The sequence below is a fragment of the Aotus nancymaae genome, unplaced genomic scaffold, assembly GCF_030222135.1.
Source record: "Aotus nancymaae isolate 86718 unplaced genomic scaffold, 86718_ANA_hifiasm-v0.15.2.pri h1tg000158l, whole genome shotgun sequence".
Classification (NCBI taxonomy): Eukaryota; Metazoa; Chordata; class Mammalia; order Primates; family Aotidae; genus Aotus; species Aotus nancymaae.
Window position 1 is genome coordinate 1002363 of NW_026988573.1, and position 13386 is coordinate 1015748.

General features: G+C 55.2%; 1 protein-coding gene across 4 annotated transcripts; it reads right to left on the minus strand.

Moving 5' to 3' along the window:
- Positions 1-1664: 1664 nt before the first annotated feature.
- On the minus strand, positions 1665-12638 carry GBGT1 (globoside alpha-1,3-N-acetylgalactosaminyltransferase 1 (FORS blood group)). 4 transcript variants are annotated; one of them, XM_064371742.1, is made up of 8 exons: positions 12506-12585; positions 11079-11266; positions 10432-10497; positions 8083-8178; positions 5062-5112; positions 4950-4985; positions 3906-4040; positions 1665-2971 (listed from the first exon to the last, which is right to left on the minus strand). In XM_064371742.1, exons 2-8 carry the CDS (start codon positions 11147-11149, stop codon positions 2287-2289), a joined length of 1140 nt encoding a protein of 379 aa, XP_064227812.1. In that variant the 5' UTR covers positions 11150-11266; positions 12506-12585; the 3' UTR covers positions 1665-2286. The 4 variants fall into 4 exon arrangements, with proteins under 4 accessions (XP_064227812.1, XP_064227814.1, XP_064227813.1 ...); XM_064371744.1 differs by lacking the exon at positions 8083-8178 and having other exon boundaries at positions 12506-12638; XM_064371743.1 differs by lacking the exon at positions 8083-8178 and having other exon boundaries at positions 5062-5148; positions 12506-12638.
- Positions 12639-13386: the final 748 nt, after the last annotated feature.

Sequence of the window (13386 nt, forward strand, 5' to 3'; positions counted from 1 at the left end):
CCGCTAGGACCTAGGGCCACCCTCGCCCCTGCTGGCGGGGGCGGGGTGCCGCTGGGTCGGCGCGTGGGCGTCACCAAATATACAGGATCACCCTGTCGCCCAGCACTCCAATGCCACCTGCTGGACACCGCTTGGTGGATGGCTGGGAGCTGGGGGACAAGAGGTGACAGCGGACTCAGCCTGGGCAGGGAGAAAGTCAGGTCGCCCCTTCCTCTCCTCTTCCTCACCTCCCTCCTTGTCTTCCCTGACAGCACTCGGGGCCACCAGCTGCAGCCCCAGGTGGTGTAAGTTGCAGCTCCAGGGAGCCTGGGGGGGAGGGGGTCAAACCGAGGTTGAGTGAGTGTTGGGGGTAGTCACTGTTATTAGGGCTCATTGATTTCGTCCCTTTTTATTATTTATTTTTGTTTTTTGAGACAGAGTCTGGTTCTTGTTGACCAGGCTGGAGTTCAGTGGTGAGAACTCAGCTCACTACAAACTCCACCTCCCAGATTCAAGAGATTCTCCTGCCTCAGCCTCCCAAGTAGCTGGGATTACAGGGCACGACACCGCGCCCGGCTAATTTTTGAATTTGCAGTAGAGATGGGGTTTCATCATGTTGGCCAGGCTGGTCTCAAACTCCTGACCTCAGGTGATCTGCCCACCTCGGCCTTCCAGAGTGTTGGGATTACAGGCGTGAGCCACTGTGCGCAGCTTCATCCAATTGAATACCAGAGCCGAGGCACCAGCACTGCGTGCCACTCAGCTCTAAGTGACCAAGCCCTGCTGTGCGTGGTGATCCCCACTTCATGGCTCTTCCCAGTCACTCATCCCTGAGCTGGTCATCAGAGGCCTCATCCTGTGTTGGGGTCTCGCTGGCCAGGTATCCCCTGAGTCCCACACTTGGACCCCATTTATATTGATCTTCCTGCTGGGACAGACCTGCAGTGACCCCTGCCTCCTTGCCTGGCATTCAGAACGCTGTGTGACCTGGTCCCTATACCCCAACTCCAGGCTCCTGGGGTCATCCCGACCCAGGGACCCCATCAAGCCCCTGCCTCTCTCAGAGCCCCTCCCAGCACCACCCCTCCCTGTGTCCTCCTCCACAATGCACTCACCTTCAGAGGTGCACTCCTCTCACCCCTATGCAGGCATAGCCTTGAACGCAGCTGACCTGGGTTCAAACCCACAGCTGGGCCACATCACATGTAAGCTTATGGTGACCTCTCAGAGTCTCAGTTTCCTCTACTGAAAATGGGCCAGTGACTCCCACCCCAGGAAGGTGTGCCAGGGATAAAGCTGGGTGCAAGTGGGGTGAAGGGGGTGGAGAGGGAGGTTCTCCTCAGCTGCCCAGGCCTCAGAGTCTGCTGTTACCTCGGGTCCCCAGCTCCCAGCCTGTAATCCCAGCACTTTGGGAGGCTGAGGAGGGTGGATCACTTGAGGTAAGGAGTTTGAGACCAGCCTGACCAACATGGTGAAACCCTGTCTCTACTTAAAATACAAAAATTAGCTGGATGTGATGGGCACCTGTAATCCCAACTACTCAGGAGGCTGAGGCAGAAGACTCGCTTGAACCCGGGAGGCGGAGGTTGCAGTAAGCTGAGATCGCACCACTGCGATTCCAGCCTGGGTGACCAGAGCGAAACTCGGTCTCAAAAAATATAATTAAAAAATAAAACCACCCTAGCTAGGGTCGAGCACACACCACCTTTATTATAAACTGCCCCAAACCCTCTTAAGGAGGAGGTGGCTAGTCCCCTGAGAGTGCGGTTCACCTGGGGGTGCAGGAAACCAGAGGGAGACTCGCTCCATTTCAAAGGCTTGCTCTGGGGGCCTGAGCGAAGAATTGGCTACATGTGGCTATGGGACATCAAGGGACCTAGGACCCCTGTGACCAGAGAAAAGGGGTCTAGGGCGCCTTCACCCTAGGGTATTAGAAATGCAATGTTAAGGGCAATATGCAATAAACGGGGGGCTGGCGCAGTGGGGTTCAGGCACTCTGAGTCAGGCTGAGGCGTCACAGCCTGCCCTGCAAAGGCACAGCTGCAGAACGCGACCAGCTTCCCAGCCCTGCTTTGTAACCGCGCCTCCCCTCCCCGCCCCATCGCTCTTCTGCCACATTACTGTGTGATCTTGTGTTCTACTGTGTGCACAGCCCTCTGCAGTTCACAGTGGCCTTTACATGTCCATTGTCCGGCTCAATTCGCCTGACTGACAGAGGTAGGCGGGACAGGGCTGGTCTGCACGTGAGCGGAGCACTGGTGGCTGCAGGGCTTTGGGTCTGTATCCATGGCAGCCCCAGCTCTGCGGTCAGCTCCTCAGGCAGCTGATATCCTTGTCCAGTGTAGAAAAGCGGATCAGCTTCAGGCTGGGTGGCTGGGGCTTCCTGTCGTCCCAGAGGTACTCAGGGGACAGGACCTTGGACGGCTTGTTTGAGATGAAGTGACGGTTCAGGTGACTTTCCTCCTGCCAGGCTGCCATGATGCCATTGGCCTTGTCCGCCAGGATGGCCATGTGGCAGCTCCTGGTAAACTCATATACCCTGGCCACCTGCCCCCCGAAGACCGCCCCACCATAATAGAAGTCTCCTTCGCTGTCTGCCACAAAGGCAGCGGAAACACGCCTGCGCTCGTAGGGGAACTGCTGGCGGGGTACGGCGTAGTAGCCGGGGTGAATGGCAGCCACCAGGTCTCCCAAGGTCTCAGGGCCCCACGGGTTCCGGAACACCATGTCCACATCAAGGCAGAAGAGGTAGTCCACCTCCCGGTGAGCCCTCTTGGCAATGTGCTGGCTGATGGTCTCCATCCGGCGCATGGAAATCTCCTCCCAGTGGGAGTGACCCTGGATGGGGATGGTGCTGAGGAGCCGGTGGGGACCCAGTGGGACCCGGGGAACAGCTGCGGGATCGTCAGTGAAGATGTAGTAATGCACCCGGTACCCACGCATGAAGAACTCCTCGGCTGACTCCAGGAAGGACTGGACGAAGTGAGTGTACCTAGAGATGATAACCCAGTCATCCCCCGCTACCCCAGCAGCCTGCCTGGGTCCCCACTGTATGCTGGGGTCAGCCGGGCTGGGGGCCACTTCCCAGCTCCCCATCTCAAGATGTCACTCTGCTCTGACCCTCTGGGTTCTCATTTGTCCAATTCCCAAGGTGCTAGTACCAGCCTCTTACAGCTGTTGTAAGCATGTCCCTGGTAGAGATTCTTATGCTCCTGGACCAGGCGAACTTTTATTGAGCAATTTCTAGGTGCCCAGAAACATTCTAAGAATTCTTATGATCTTTGATCTTCATAAGCTACCTTAAAGCTTGCCTGTTTTATAGGCAGGAACACTGAGGATCACAGAGAAGAAAGCAGCCATGAAGCAGGTGAGTGGAGGAATCAAGGGGAGGTGAGTTGTGCTAGACGCTGGGGGCATGGAGCGGGGTGTGGTTGATGCAGCCCCGCCCCCAGGCCAAATCTCACTGGACAAGGGGGTCACCTGCCCCAGTGGGCCATTCATCATCTGGCCACGCTTTAGGGCTTGGGGGCCCATCATGGTCCCTCTCTCAGCAGTCCCAGGAAGGAGTCCCCAAGGTCCAGAGCAGGGCTGCCAAGTGGCCGCTCCTAAAGGAAGGCCAGGTGGGGTCAGGGGAGAGACCAGGGCAGAGGAGGGGCCCAGATGAAACAGGGAGGGGCAAGGGGTCCTCCTGACAAAGGCTCCTGCTGTCCCCTCCCCTAGACTCCACCTCCTGTCTATGCTAGGGCCAGACCCCCTACCCTAGGAAGCCCCATCGCACCCTACTCTGCACTTTCTGTCTGCTCGGCACCTGGTTCCGAGCCCCCCGGGTGCCCAGCAGGGTCCTGTGTGCACAGTGGTCTCCTCCCTAGACTGTAAGCCCCTGTGGCTCAGGGAGCCTCCCTCCCCTCCCCCCGCCCGCTACTCACTTCCCCACGGCAAACACCGTGACCCCAATGGTCAGGTTCAGCGGCTGGTAGATGTGCTGCAGAAGCTCGGGGTTGAAGGTTCCCTCGGAGACGATGGGCGCCAGCCAGGGTGTGAGTGTCAGCAGCTGTGTGGGCCTGGCAGCAGTGGGGCCGTGGGCACTGAGACCCTCCCCTGTGAAAGCCTAAGTCTCATCCCCTCTGTGGCTCTCACACTGTGTGACCCAGGGCCACTTCATCCCAATCTCTGGGCCTCCCTTTCCTCATATGGAAAGTGGGGATAGTGATAGCCACCTCCCAGCAGGGTTGGGAGGACCAGGAGTTAACGCACACCGAGTAGGAGCCTGGCATTTTCCATGTGTGCCAAGCCCCTAATAAATGAGGGTCATTAGTAAGGCCCAGACAACATCGTCACAAACAACGGCCTGAGCCCCTGCTGATTGCAAGCACGGTGCACATGTTACAATACCTCTCCTCTGGGGCCGGGCGCGGTGGCTCACGCCTGTAATCCCAGCACTTTGGGAGGCCAAGGCGGGTGGATCACGAGGTCAAGAGATCGAGACCATCCTGGTCAACATAGTGAAACCCCGTCTCTACTAAAAATACAAAAAATTAGCTGGGCACGGTGGCACATGCCTGTAATCCCAGCTACTCAGGAGGCTGAGGCAGGAGAATGGCCTGAACCCAGGAGGCGGAGGTTGCGGTGAGCCAAGATCGCACCATTGCACTCCAGCCTGGGTAACAAGAGCAAAACTCCGTCTCAAAAAAACAAACAAACAAAAAAAAAATACCTCTCCTCTGCTCCTCCAGCCTCCAGTGAGCTAGGTACTATTATGTACCTGCACAGAAAAAGCTCAGGGCAGTTGGGTATCCTGCCCAAGATCACACAGCCCAGGTCCCTGGCCCCCAGCCCTGTGTCTTTCCACAGTCCCTAACTCTGTGGGCCCCAAGGCCACCCTGATGTTGGCACCTCCACCACCCTAACTTATAAATCAGAGCTCTTTTGGCCCCTCCCCCTGCCGTGTCAGGCCTCTCCATGACACCTACCTGTGCTCCAGCAGCTTGGGCTGGGGGTATTGTGACCTGCAACCAAGAAGGACCAGTGGTAGGCGGGAGCCAACACCCTCATACACAGAAGGGGCAATGTCAGTCTCCTTACCATGCCACAGGCTGGAGTGGCTTCTCCCTCTCGTAGTGCAGCTTCATGTTGCTGGGGCAGAGGCAAGAAAGAGCCGTCACCACGGGGCTGGGGACAGAGACACTCAGCACGGGAAGAAGGGAGTCAGAAGTCCCCTCGGCTGGGCACCCAGGGTCCATGCAGGCTCCCTCTGACCTTCCCCCACAGCCCCACACAACTCTACAGAGGACCTGGGGACCCCTACAGAAGTAGTCTGTAGGTCATTGAGAGAGTAAGTGACTGGGCAGTGATTCAGACCCAGTGCCGCTTGGTACCAAGGCTGATTCTTTTCCAACCATGTCGCTCTCATTGTCGGAGAGGTTTGGGAAGCTGCAAAGGGCTGGTGACTGGGACCAGGGGTGAGCTGATTAACCTGAGCCCACTATAATGGTGTGTGCTGACTTGGTTAGGCTGTAGTATCTGGTTTCTCAAACAAGTCAAAGTGTTGCATGAAACTTTTTTTTTAAGAGACAGGTCTCCTCTGTTGCCCAGACTGGAGTGCAGTGGGGCAATCACCGCTCACTGCAGCCTCGACCTCCTGGGTTCAAGCAGTCTTCCTGTCTTAGCCTCCTGAGTGGCTGGACCTGCCAGGCACTCATTAGCACCCATGGCTGATTTTTAATTTCTTTTTTTTTTTTTTTTTAATTTTAAAAAGATGGGATTTCACCATGTTGGTCAGGCTGGTCTTGAACTCCCGACCTCAGGTGATCCGCCCGCCTTGGCCTCCAAAGTGCTTGGATTACAGGCGTGAGCCACCACACCCGGCAATTTTTAAATTTTTTTGTAAAGATGGGGTCTCGCTATGTTGCCCAGGCTGGTCTGTGAAAGTATTTTGTAGATGTGATAACATTCTGTATCAGTTGCTTTTATGTAAAAGAGAGTATCCTAGACCACCTGGGTGGGACCGACCCAATTGGTTGAAAGGCCTTAAGAACAGAACTGGTGACCTGCCCTGGTGGCTCACAGCTGTAGTCCCAGCACTTTGGGAGGCTGAGGCAGGTGAATCACTTGAGCCCAGGAGTTCAAGGCCAGCCTGAGCCACAAGGCAAGACCTCGTCTCTACAAAAACAACAAAAATTAGCTGGGCGTGGGGGTGTGCACCTGTGGTCTTGGCTACTTGGGAGGCTGAGGCAGGAGGATCGTTTGAGCCCAGGAGGTCGAGGCTGTAGTGAGCCATAATCACACCACTGCACTCCAGCCTGGGCCACCCACAAAGTGAGACCCTGTCTCAAAAAAAAAAAAAAAAAGAAGAACTTTCACCTGTGGGCTGTGGCATCTGCTCCTGCCTGAGTTTCAGCTTCCTAGCCAGCCTCACCATCACATAAGTCAATTTTTCTAGGTATGTTGGCCTGTCTACCTGCCTTCCTCTTACTGGTTCTGTTTCTCTAGTGGAACCCTGACTGCCACTTCTCTTCATCTGCAGAATGGGCAACCACCCTTAACCCTAGCGGTGTGGTGAAAATTACACAAGATGTGTAAGGGGCTCTTGGCCCATATCCAGCATGGAGCAAGTGCTCAGTGAGGCGAGGCATCCTGGCCAAGTCTTGGCAGGCAGCCTATGAGGTCAGTGTCAAGGTCAAACTGAGTGGAGAAGAAAGAAGGGGGTCCATGAAGGAGGTGGCAGGGCTGCAGGGTCAGACCCCTGGGTTCACCTCTGGCTCTGCCACCAACTAGACCAGGGACCTGGAGCCAGACATTTGACCCTGCAAGCTTTAGTTTCCTCATCCATAAAATGGGGACAATAAAGCCATCCACTTCGAGTGTTTCCAGCAGGTGGGAGCCAGGCACAGAGAGGGGAAAGGCCGGCCGGGCTTGGTGCCTCACGCCTGTAATCCCAGCACTTTGGGAAGCCAAGGTGGGTGGATCACCTGAGGTCAAGAGATTGAAACCATCCTGGCTAACATGGTGAAACCGCGTTTCTACTAAAAATACAAAAATTAGCTGGGCCTGGTGGTGCGTCCCTGTAGTCCCAGCTACTCAGAAGGCTGAGGCAGGAGAATTGCTTGAACCCAGGACGTGGAGGTTGAGTGAGCCAAGATCACACCACTGCACTCCAGCCTGGCCACAGAGCAAGACTCTGTCTCAAAAAAAAAAAAAAAAGGGAAATGCCACGCAGCCAGCAGCAGCAAGAAAAGACCTGAGGCCAACTGTCCCCAGGCAGAAGCTCATAAGGACCCACCCACTGATGACACAGTCTGCCAGGCCCTTGCAAGTTTCCTTTCTTTCATTCTTCTTTCATTTTCTTTCTTTCTTTTTTTCCTTTCTTTCTTTCTTTTCTTTCTTTCTTTTTTCTTTCTTTCTTTCTTTTTTTGAGATGGCGTCGCTCTGTGTCGCCCAGCCTGGAGTGCAGTGGCACAATCTTGGCTCACTGAAACCTCTCCCTCCTGAGTTCAAGTGATTCTCCTGCCTCAGCCTCCCAAGTAGCTGGGATTACAGGCGCCCGCCACCACACTCCAATAATTTTTGTATTTTTATTAGAGATGAGATTTCATCATGTTGGCCAGGCTGGTCTCAAACTCCTGACCTCAAGTAAGTCACCGGCCTTGGCCTCCCAAAGTGCCGGGATTACAGGCATAAGCCACCACACCCAGCCAAGTTGCTACTCTTGAATCAACAAATTTTTTTTTAAGTCAATTCGTCAAATTGGCCCTCTGCCCTTGTTTCCTACAAGCAAGCATATTTCAGGGCCCCGCTCAGAAAGCCATGAGATTCCAAAAAGGGGTCAGGAGTTAGAAGAGGCACCAAATAGCCCGGCCTTCTGCACTTCCCTGGCAGTGAGCACCTCTCTCCTCTCCACAAGCTCAGACACACTCCAGCTGCAGTGAAGAGTTACACGCAAGAATACAAAAGCAGGCTGGTGTGGTGGCTCATGCCTGCAATCCCGGCAAAGGCAAGTTGGGAGGATTCCTTGAGGCCAGGAGTTCCAGACCAGCCTGGGCAACATAGTGAGACCCTGTCTCTACAAACAAAATTAAAAAAATTAGGAGGTGTGGTGGTGCATACCTGTAGTCCCAGCTGCTCAGGAGGCTGAGGTGTGAGATCACTGACCCCAGGAGGTCAAGGCTGTAGTGAGCTGTGATGGTGCCACTGTACTCCAGCCTGGGTGACAGAGCCAGACTTTATACCCCCCACCCCCACCACCACACACACACACACACACACACACACACACACACAAGATAGACAAACTGGAAAGAAAAAAAAGTTGTAGCTTTACTCAGCCAAGGGTGATGATAAATAACCCACAAACGCACCAAACACAGGAGGTGGGGAGGAAGCGCTGCACACAAGAAGACATTCAATCAATGGGAAGGCGTAGGGAAATGAGTCTCACCAGTAATTAAAAAAAAAAAAAATTAAGGCTGGGGGTGGTGGTTCACGCCTGCAATCCCAGCACTTTGGGAGGCCAAGGTGGGCGAAGCACTGGAGGTCAGGAGTTTTAGACCAGCCTGCACAACATGATGAAACCTGTTTCTACTAAAAACACAAAAATTAGCTGGTGCACCTGTAATCCCAGCTATTCAGGTGGCTGAGGCATGATAATTGCTTGAACCCGGGAGGCAGAGGTTGCAGTGAACTAAGATTGTGCCACTGCACTCCAGCCTGGGCAGCAGAGTGAGACTCTGTCTCAATATCATAATAAATAAATAAAATTTATGCCAAAGAGGATAGCATTTTCCCTCTCTCAACCAGCAAGTAGGTTCATTTTTGTTTTTGTAACTCCTGGTATTCCCAACAGTAGCCCAGGTGTAATTCAGGGTGGCCCTGCTGGGCTGCTCCGGTAGGGCACATCCGTGAGTGACTGATGTGCTGTGGTCCATCTGGAAACAACCCGATGAGATGGCTCAGAACCTACCTACATCCTCCAGCCACTAAGGGAACATGTGGGAACAAAATGATCTTTGAAACGGAGAAAGGCTTATGCTGCTCATCACAAACTAACTTAGAGCTCTGGGAAGTTGACAGCAACCTAAATGCCCAGCAATTGCTGGTGGGAAAGGGAGAGGGGCTCAAAAATTATGTGCCAGCCCCTGGGTGGAATAAGATGATGGTGACCGGACAGATGTGGTAGCTCACGCCTGTGATCTCAGCACTTTGTGAGGCTGAGGCGGGAGGATCGCTTGAGCTCGGGAGTCTGAGACCAGACTGGGCAACACAGTGAAACCTTATCTCATTTTTTAAAAAAATGATGGGACATACATTGGAAAACAAAGTTCATTCTGGGAAAACAGGATAAAAACTGCAAAAACGGTATGATCACAACTGTTATCAAAGCAAGAAGCCATTTGGCATTTAGAACCATGTAAATGCCTAACCTGTTCAATTAGAAAGCAGAGCAAACAAGCAAAGCAAACAACGAACTTTGGAAGTGGAGTGTAATTTTGGACAGGTGAACCTGACAGGGTTTTCTTTTTCTTTTATCTTTTCTCCTTCCTGGCTTCCTAATTTACTATATTCTATGTTTACAATATAAAATATTCCTTGCTGTTAATTAGTGGCCTGTGATTCAGATGTTTAACTTTCCTTGAGTTGTCATGAAAAACAAAAGAACATGGGTCCAGATGCTCCTCTGACATTGTCCCAACCCATTTTTTCAGTCTTAACTGTTAAAAAGTCAGACTCAATTATAGGCTCATGCCTATAATTCCAGCACCCTGGAAGACCAAGGCAGGCGGATCACTTGAGGTCAGGAGTTCGAGACCGGCCCGGCCAACATGTTGAAACGCTGTCTCAAGTGAGAATACAAAAATTAGCCAGGTGTGGTGGCATGTGGCTGTAATCCCGGCTACTCAGAGGCTGAGACAGGAGAAGGAGGGAGGCGGGGTTGCAGTGAGTCGAGATCGTGCCACTGCACTGCAGCCAGGACGACAGAGTGAGACTTAAAAAAAAAAAAAGTCAGACTCCTTAGGTGAGGAGGACTTTGGTCACATGTTCATTTGTTCCTTGAATCCACAGAACACAAAAGTGAGCAACAAGGTGAGTCCTAAAAGCGCCGAGCACCCCCTGTTCACTGGGAGCAGCAGCAGGCTATTTATGGGCATCATTGCACTCCATGTTCCCAGTGGCCAGGGAGGGGCTGCTACCATCCCATTTTACAGACACAGCAAGTGAGGCTCAGAGCTGTGCAACACGTAGAAGGTCAGACCATGCAGGGGGCTCAAGGATGCTGGAAGACCGAAATGGGAATTTCACTTCAGGTTTGTCACAGCCCTTAAATTACGTAAATACTGTTGCATTTCTCAGAAATATGAACCAGGAATCAGCAGATGAAGTGAACTTAAATACTCCCTGTCTCCCCAACTGTGAGCAGCCCGCGGGGCTCCCAATTCTCCTACCCCCACCCATACTTACAAGATCTCTGGGCAGGGGAGATAATAGGGGACATAGGAGACCGGTAGCCAGTTTTCAACATACACCCTGTGAAGAAAAAAATCTGTTGATCCACTCTGCTCCAGAGGCTGAAAACACACCTCATGCACATCATTGGGAGTGAGGGTCTCCCACGGTGCATTAGGAAGGCAGGTCTCCTGCGATTCTGTAGGTCTGGCTGACCTCAAAGGACAAAGCCTCCTGGTATTTCTGGCATGTGTCACAGGGCCTGGCAGGCAGGCATTCATTCCCAGGGAGTGCATATTCTTGATGCCAGGCCTCACACATAAGCAGCAGGGTGAGAGGCAGCCCCACAAGCTTCGTGGAAGGACAGACACAGAGGGTGAATTTGGGACCAAAACAGGGATCCCCTATCAACATGGGTTGATGGATGGTCCAGGCAGAGAAAAGAGCAAGTCAAAGGCCAGGAGGCCAGTACAAGGCAGAATTCAGAAGCAGGCGACACTAGCAGGGTCTTACTGGGGCTGGGGTCAGGAAACAGGTGAGCCAGGAGGGGTTGGTGGACCTGGAATCCTATGAGGAGATCAAGATTTTGGGGTTGACCTGCAGAGACAGGGGGAGTCCTGGGTGGGGATAGAGACAGGGAGAGCTCCGTGGGGCAGACTCACCACAGGACACTGAGGCTTGTGCCCACCAACAGGCAGATCCCCAGACCCAGGGCCAGTCTCTGGCGATGCATCGCTGGGGCTGCACCTGAGCCTGGGCACCTGCAGAGGCCCCACCGGCCTGGCGGATCAGGCTGTCCCCTCCCGGGGGTGTCAGGCTCTAAGCCTGGTCTCTGAGGTCCTGGGAACACCTGCAAAGGAACGCCTTTTTTTTTTTTTTTTTTTTTTTGAGACAGAGTTTCACTCTTGTCACCCAGGCTGGAGTGCAGTGGTGTGGTCTCGGTTCACTGCAACCTCCACCTCTTGGGTTCAAGAGATTCTCCTGCCTCAGGCTCTGAGTAGCTGGGGTTACAGGCATGAGCCACCATGTCCAGCCAATTTTTGTATTTTTAGTAGAGACAGGGTTTCACCATGTTGGCCAGGCTGGTCTCAAACTCTTGACCTCAGGTGATGCCCCGCCTCGGCCTCCCAAAGTGCTGGGATTACAGGCGTGAGCCACCGCGCCACGCCAGGAACTCTCTTTATCTGGAGACGGTGACCCCAGCCCTACAGCCCGGCCCTCCCCTCCGTCGCCCACCAGGGTCATGTGGACGCTAGTCCCGCTGGATCCCAGGCTCAGCTCTGGCAGCTCTGGGAGGCGCACAGCTCGGTGCTCAGCTGTTGCTTCCAGCTGTCCTTTCGGAGAGAGGCTGGGGCCCACTCCACGGAGGCGGCGGCCCCTGCCTTGGCTCCCGCGTCTCCCTCCCTCGGTCCATTCTCGGATATAAGCAGAGGCCTCCAGCCAAGAGGCCAGGACAGCAGCACGAGGGAGGGGCGCATGGGCCAGTCCACCCTTTGCTGGAAATCAAGCCCCGAGGCACAGCGAGAACGCAGTCCCAGCTCAGGATGCACGGGGAGGGGCGCCCAGGATTCCCGGAAAGGAGTGAGGTGGCCGCTGTCCACTTCTCTGGGAGGCTGGACCCGGGTTCTCCAGGGAACGATGGGAACGCGACTCAACCCGCTGTCGGTGACTTTGGGCCAGTCATCCCCTGCCCCCAGTCTCAGTGGATGGGGGACGGCACCCGGCGCCTGGGTGGAGGGTGCGCGGGAGCGGCTTTAAAGCGCTGGGCGTAGCCCGGGCCACAGTGAGCGGAGGGCCGGGGTCCTGGGGGTTAGGCCGCTGCTCACTCGGGAGTGTCCGGCAAGCCCTATCCCTCTTCCTCTGGGGCCTCAGTTTCCCCACCCGGGCCTCCAAGCCCCGTCTCGCCCTGCCTCCCGTGGATACAGAGCCCATCCCCGAGCGCCGCCGACCCCAGTCCAGGGTCGGGACCCGGGACCCTGGGTCGGAGGTGTGCACCTCCTGGGCTCAGGCCCTCCTCCTCTCTCCCCCGCGCGGCGGGGTCTGGTTGGGGCCGAGGGAGCGCGACTGCCCCTGTGGGATGCAGACTTACTCCTTGCCGCCGGACCGGCGTTAGGACCGACGGATGGGCGCACCACAGCGCGGAAAACGGACTCGGCTGGCCTGGGCACGCCCGCGATACCCGCGCGAGTGGAGGCTCAGGTGCAGCCTGGAGCTGGGCAGGCGGGTGAAGGGCGCGGGCGCGGCTGAAGTCACACGGTGAAGAGGGAGCCGTAGCCCCGCCCACATACCGCAGGCCCCGCCCACATACCGCAGGCCCCGCCCTGGGTCTCTAGAACCGGGTCCTGCGGGGGCCAAGCGCCTGAGCGGACCCTGGGCCTGGCTTCCAGGACTTGGCCTGGGATGCAGCAGGCCCAGCTCGGGGGCCAAGAAGCGCAGGTCCGGGGACCCAGGGCGATGTGCAGGTGGAGACATGAAGCGATTTGTGGGGAAAAGTTCGTGTTTGGAAGAGCTTTGAAGCAGTCACGGAAAGGGAGAACCAGCTGGACGTCGCTTGCTGTCCGCTTTAGGATCTGTCCTCCTTTTCTCGCGGCCTCTGAGCCAGGCGCCCCTGCCCAGCGAGGGGACACCAGCGAGTAGCTCTCAGAATTACCTGGAGCCTCCTCTTCTGTGAAATGGGGTTGGCCACACTTTCTTCCCACGGCCTGTCGGAGTCGCGTTTTCCCTTCCACGAAGGGGCTGCTCTTGTCCACCCCAGGGACTCTGGGACCTCAGGAGAGACTCTCTTGCAGCTCAATAGAGGTCTGCCGGCACATGGGGTAGAAGGTTTTCATAGCCGAAACCTCTCCTAGGCAGGGTACAGGAGGGGAGGGACAGGAGGGCAAAAGGAAGAGGCTCTAAGGGAAAATAGAGAGTCATCAAAGGGGTGGGGGGTGGGGACCCAGACAGAGACCGCGGGCAAAGACGGGCTCA

What these genes read in the sequence shown, in the direction of transcription:
- GBGT1 (XM_064371742.1), bottom strand. Translation starts at nt 11,149, where the DNA reads ATGCATCGCCAGAGACTGGCCCTGGGTCTGGGGATCTGCCTGTTGGTG. An exon ending in CTGAGCAGCTGGGACTACAG is followed by an intron (nt 5,113 to 8,082) that starts GTATGCACCACC and finishes CCTCTGCCCCAG; the next exon opens with CAACATGAAGCTGCACTACG. An exon ending in ACGGTGTTTGCCGTGGGGAA is followed by an intron (nt 2,972 to 3,905) that starts GTGAGTAGCGGG and finishes TATCATCTCTAG; the next exon opens with GTACACTCACTTCGTCCAGT.